This window comes from Acanthisitta chloris, unplaced genomic scaffold, assembly GCF_000695815.1.
Source record: "Acanthisitta chloris isolate BGI_N310 unplaced genomic scaffold, ASM69581v1 scaffold3966, whole genome shotgun sequence".
NCBI classification, from domain to species: Eukaryota; Metazoa; Chordata; class Aves; order Passeriformes; family Acanthisittidae; genus Acanthisitta; species Acanthisitta chloris.
Genome location: NW_008679621.1, coordinates 15916 through 21711, shown reverse-complemented (window position 1 = coordinate 21711; position 5796 = coordinate 15916). Strand labels below are relative to the sequence as shown.

The 5796-nt window shown below is 46.7% G+C and overlaps 1 protein-coding gene across 1 annotated transcript in view; it reads left to right on the top strand.

The window, feature by feature from the left end:
• COL27A1 (collagen, type XXVII, alpha 1) overlaps positions 1-5796 on the top strand; it is a gene marked incomplete at its 5' end in the record, with an annotated part of 139000 nt that overhangs the window by 131027 nt on the left and 2177 nt on the right. Inside the window, 9 exons of the mRNA XM_009077373.1 lie at positions 417-524; positions 2179-2232; positions 3050-3112; positions 3505-3558; positions 4264-4299; positions 4596-4613; positions 4997-5032; positions 5357-5383; positions 5615-5680. Coding sequence (XP_009075621.1) covers positions 417-524; positions 2179-2232; positions 3050-3112; positions 3505-3558; positions 4264-4299; positions 4596-4613; positions 4997-5032; positions 5357-5383; positions 5615-5680 — 462 coding nt within the window. The remainder of the gene's footprint in view (positions 1-416; positions 525-2178; positions 2233-3049; positions 3113-3504; positions 3559-4263; positions 4300-4595; positions 4614-4996; positions 5033-5356; positions 5384-5614; positions 5681-5796) is intronic.

The following is a 5796-nucleotide window of genomic DNA, read 5'->3' as shown; positions in this document are numbered from 1 at the left end:
TTTCACTACCTTTGCTCCTCGCTCCCAGTCTGCCCCAAAGCGACTCCGCTGGAGCTTGTGCTGCTCCTGGCTCTGGGCAAGGGGAAGAGGTGGGGAGCAAAGTGTGGTGCTGGGACTTGGAAGCTCCTGCCTGGATTGAAGTTGAGTTAGTGCTGGGGAAAATGTTGGGTTTACAGTAATGAAGTCCCCATGCAGGTGGGACAGCTCTGCTGAGGCTCCTGCTCCGTGGGCAGCCCAGGAGAGGACATGGCCATGCCCATCCTGGTCTCACCCTGTGCCTTAGACCTGGGGCATTGCCTGATGAAACCACATTCCTGATCCCAATGAGCCATCTTTTCCATCTAGGGCTATTTCGGCCGAGTGTCGTTATATTTAGCTCCTGTCCTTCGGAATAACTTGAATTCTGTTGTTTTTAGGGTGAGAGAGGTTTGCCTGGACAGACTGGCCACACAGGGAAGAGAGGATCATCAGGAGGAACAGGCCTTCCAGGGAGCCCTGGCGACCCAGGACCCAAAGGACAGCCGGTTAGTGGTGATGGAGCTGACCAGACCTGACTCCAAGCTGTCTCCTGCAGGAGATCCACAGGCTGGAACAGCAGGGTGAACCCTGGGAGGTTTTTTACAGGGGAGCCCATAACCACTTGTGTGTGATTATGGGAGAGACATTAGGACCAATGCAAAACAAAGCATAAAATTAACCCCAACCACCATAAAAACATACTAAACATACTTGTGGATTTTGTGTAACCCCCTGTGATGACATTAATCAAGCTGAAAGATAATAACCAACACCACTAGAACTAGATTTTGCCTCTGGTGTCCACAAGTGACATGTTCTTTTGCCCCAAATTGCCCCTGCCTGACTCACTGCAGAGCTAGTGGCCAGGTCCCTTTAGCAGAGATGACTCCATGGCATCTAAACCCTTTTGACTTCCCATTTGCTTTTGCCCCAGATTCCTTTAGAAAGAGGGCTTGGTTGATTCCCCTAATGCAGGAAAGACCTTAGTCCTCTGTTAGTAGCACTTTTCCTTTCCAGGATCTATAAATGGCCAGTTAAATCAATTTGTATCCTTGGAAAGTTTCTTATGCTCCACTGAGTCCAACCAAGCTCTTTTCTTGCCAAGCAATTTCTCACTGTTGTGGCAGGAAAAACTTCCTAACAGTGAGGTTTCTAGAGTGACTCTGGAACAGGCTTGTAATAGAGGTGGTGGAAACCCCATCGCTCAGGTCATTTACAGCTGGGCTGAACAAGCCCTTGTAAAACACCCTGTAAAGTACAATCCAGCATGGGTCACACAGTCCTGCTGAGAGGCCAAACAAGCCTTTTCCATTTGTGATGTTCCTAAGACTAAAGATGAATCATCTGCTGAAGGGTTTTGACCCTTTTTTTTTTTTTTAAACATTGAATCATTTCACATTTTGTCATCTGAGAAGCCCAAAAATATCAAAGGACAAACATCTCCAACATGGTGAAAGAAGGGTGTTTACATAAGCACATGCTACCCAGGGTGGGTTTTTTATTCTCAGAGTGCTGATCTAAGCTTGATGGCCTTCCAAATATTTTATTCTTATTTTTCTTGCAAAATCGAGCAAAAACCCCTGCGGAGTTGAACAGGAGAAGAATTAGGGGACATGCATGGTTTCCCTGGGTTTGAGTGGGAAGTTATGTTCTAGGAATACACACTTTTTTAACAGCTTGAATGAGCATAGTTTGAAGTTATCCTTTAGTAGGTCAGTCCTCTTGGTATTAGAAATAAAAGAAGAGCTTGTTTTAAAGGGTTTTGAGGCTGGTTTTTGCACATGAACCTCCAAGCTCTGTCTCAGAGCAGGTCCTCTCCATCTTCATCCTGCTGACTGTGGGCCAAGCCAGAGAAGCAACTGCTACCAAGAGTGCCTGTGTCCCTCCCCCCTGGGGGGCAGAAAGGCATTGTCTGAGGTCTAAGTGATCTACAAGTCTGTGAGACCTTCTGGAGTTGTTTCTGGATTGCTGTTTGTGTAGTTCCTCCTTCAGATGTTTTTCATACTTCTTTCCTGTCAGTCCTGCTTGGACTGAAGAATACTCCAGGACTTCTCTTCCTCTGAAGCTGCTGAGCTCTTGGTGCGTCTCTGAGTGACTTTCCATCAGTGTGAACTTACTGTTGTCCTTTGTCTTTGTGTCTGTCTTGGCTGCTGCTCGCAGGGAGACTTCGGCGAGGCAGGATTTCCCGGGATTGCAGGCTTGTTTGGGCCAAAGGTAAGAGGCTACTGGTGACCAGTTGACTTTCTTGTCTCTCTTTACTGGAGACAGATGATGCAATGTTTCCACAGAAACTATGGAAATTGAGTCATGATTCCAACTTTCTTTAGTTTGTGCTTTGTCATTTGTTAAATGTGTGTTAATATTTGCTGTGTTGGAGTTTATTCCTGTTGAAGTGTGTAGATGGTAGAGGTGAAAAGGGCTGTCCTAGGGACCCCAGAGCTGTTTTTCCTACCTGAACACCTTTCAGACACTTGTATTTCCAGCATCAGTCTGCACCTGAGGTACTGATGTGCATCCCTAACATTGAGAGTCTGGATTTGAAATTTAGACTCATTTTATCATTCAATAATTGCCCTGGTGAAGAAGGAGCAGTTTGTTTTCTGTAGAAAGTAAAGGCCTTGCAAAACAGGAGTGGGAAAAGGATTTTGCCCAAATTGGACCAATAGGCCAAGAGGGCACAGACTCAAGCTCTGCCAGGGGAGGGTTAGGTTGGATATTAGGAAGAGATTTTTTCCAGAGAGAGTGATCAGACATTGGAATGTGCTGCCCAGGGAGGTGGTGGATTCCCCATCCCTGGAGGTTTTCAAGCTGAGACTGGATGTGGCACTTAGTGCCATGGGCTAGTGACCACAGTAGGGTTGGACTTGATGATCTTGGGGGTCTTTTCCAACCTGGTTGACTCTATGATTCTGTGATTCTCATTTCCATACACAGCAGGCAGCACCTCATCCTTGCAGCAGAGCTGTAAGCAAGGGCATTAACACAGGGTTTGGTTATTGAGTTGACCTAACATCTCCATCTTTGCTTGCAGGGCCCCCCAGGAGACCTTGGGTTCAAAGGCATTCAGGGACCACGTGGGCCACCAGGTCTCATGGTGAGTGGTTTTCCAGTTTGTTGGTTTGGGAGGATTTTTTTCCTTCCTCCACCCTCCAAGGTGCTGTAAGGAGCACAGTGCACTGCTCACAGCTCTGGCCCCACCTCTGAGCCACAGGTGACCACATCTTGGAGACAGTCACGCTGCACAGGCCACTCCAGCCACACTGAAATCTTTCTATTTCTGGAATTTCTGAGGTTTTTACATGGGTTGTAGCAACCATACTGTGGGGGCTTGTCTCTGGGTTTGCACTGTGAAACAGGTTTTTATTCCAGCTACAGCAAATACCATGATCATGTAGCAAAGAGATTCAGTGTCTTCACTGAGTCTGCCCTGCTAAAAACAACCATCAGGTCCCATGTGATGGTTCACACATATCTTTTCTTTTCTAGGGAAAAGAAGGAATTATTGGTCCTCTTGGCATTCAGGGTCCCATGGGAAGCCCAGTAAGTCTCTGTGCTTTTTTTTCTGCCTCTGTTTTTTTGATGAGCATAGTGTGTGTGATCCAAGATGTTTGAGACAAGCATAAGTAAATCCCAAATTCTACTGTAATGAGGGAAAGAAAATGGTCTTTAAGATCAGCAGCTTCAGAAAAGTGCATAATTGTAGGGAGATTATTAGCTTAAAAGTGAGGAGCAACTCTACTTAAGTGTGAGATTTTTGGTAGATTGGCTCAGACTAGAAGGCAAAAATGTTATTGCAGATTTTTGAAAGCAAGCTGCCAGGTTTTCCAAAGAACTTGGCCTGAGGGGGGGCAAAAAAAAACCCCCCACATTCCAAAAAAAATAGATAAGTGTATTAAACTGGGAACCATTTGGTTCTGGGAAGTGTTGAAAATCCCTTCCTGCCCCAAAATGCCAAAGGCCCTGAACACAGACTAAAGGTCAGGTCAGTGCTTCATAGAAACATGACCATGACACTACTCAGGTCCAGAGGCTGCTACTGGCAGAGATGAAAACCAGTAAGATTAACTAGGACACTGCCCAAACATCCAGCAATGGCACTTTTTTGCCTTGGTTTGAGGGGGTCAATAGGGCAACCTAAGCCACATTAGAGGTGCACTTGGGTCCTTGCAAGGAACTTCTGGGGGGGCAACAGCCAGCAGTGCAGCTTGTGAATGGTCACTGACAGCAGTTTCTTGTGCTTGACAGGGGCCCAAGGGAGACAAAGGCAGCCGTGGGGAAATGGTAAGTGCTATTCCCACCCCTGGGTACCCCTAGGAGGATCCCTCACACCCAGTTCCACAGCCCCTGCCTGGGCTCAGGCTCGCAGTGGTGGCATCCCACGAGGGCAAGATGCACATATCTACATGTGTGCACACTCACTCTGCTGGTCAAACCTCCATTTCTTAACCCAATTACACAGCAAAGCTAACAGTTTGCCTTATGTAGGCACCTTGGGAACAGTACCTGGCTGTACAGGGAGATTTTGGGTTATTAATGAACATCTTCTGACTGCTCCTGCCTTTTGGTTTTTTCTACAGGGTCTACAAGGTCCAAAGGTAAGTATTTGGCATCTCTTTTTCCAACTGATACCTTGTGATCCAGTAAAATAGTTGCTTTTAGCAAATGTAGAGCTGCAGGGTGGGTAATTGCACAGACAAGGATTGTGATAAGTACCTGAGGATGTGACATTAGTGACAGATAAGGAGCTGAAAGGGCTGGGAACAAGGAATGAACTAGGTACAGACAGATGCACTCAGAGCTGGGAGATGGACAAAATGGGGCCAACTGCTGTGTCCTCAAGGGTTTGGGGGAGAAGCTGCTTTAAGGTCTCAAAAATCAGGAGGATTTCAGCTGGGAACAGATTCATGCTGGTGACAACCACGAGAAATGGAAATACAAACTGGAACTGTTTCACTAACTGATGCCACTCTGTCTTTAGGGTCCTCCAGGCCCACGAGGACACCCTGGCCCTCCGGTATGTAAATATGGGAAGAGTTCAAAGACATTATTGAGACAAGCTAAAATTATTGCTATGGTACTCTCCAGAGGGACTGTTCACTCACTGGAAATTATAGCTTAGCCCCATTCCTCGTATGCAAAGCTGTGCGTGTGAATGGACTAGTGTTTCTTGTGCCTTAGTCCAAACCATCTCCCAGTGTTTTATAGAGACAGCATTGTTGCCTCTCACTCCTCTGCACTGAGGGGCTCCAGGGGAACAAGGATTTCAAAAGGCCATGAGTGAATATCTATGCAATAGTGACTTTCTGGCTGATGTCCTTTTTTTCCCTTCAATTTCCAGGGACCACCAGGAATTCCAGCCTCATTTGTAAGTTGCCATTTTTCTCTGTTTGTTAACAATAAGTTCTGCAAGGCCAAGGTGCTGCTGGGACATCCAGAAAGGGTTGCTGGCACCCTGAAGACACACTCAGGTCCAGCAAGAGACGCTGTGTTAGCAGACCAATGCTTGAGCTGCAGCCCTGGATGGAGAAGTCTTTGCTTGCACGAGGAAATGTTCATCTTCTGACAATCTGTTACTATCTTTTTCACCCCACGCTAGCAACAAGATGGTTTTGGGGCAGCTTTCCAGACACTAATCGACTCGAACACCGCGCTCAAGACAGAGGTATGAGCAGTGTTTTTTCTGTGCTCTCACAGAATATAGTTGGGGTTTATGCATGCAAAGGTCCCAGCCAGCACAGCCTGTCTTCGACCCACTGATTTTCCTCCATATGATACAGA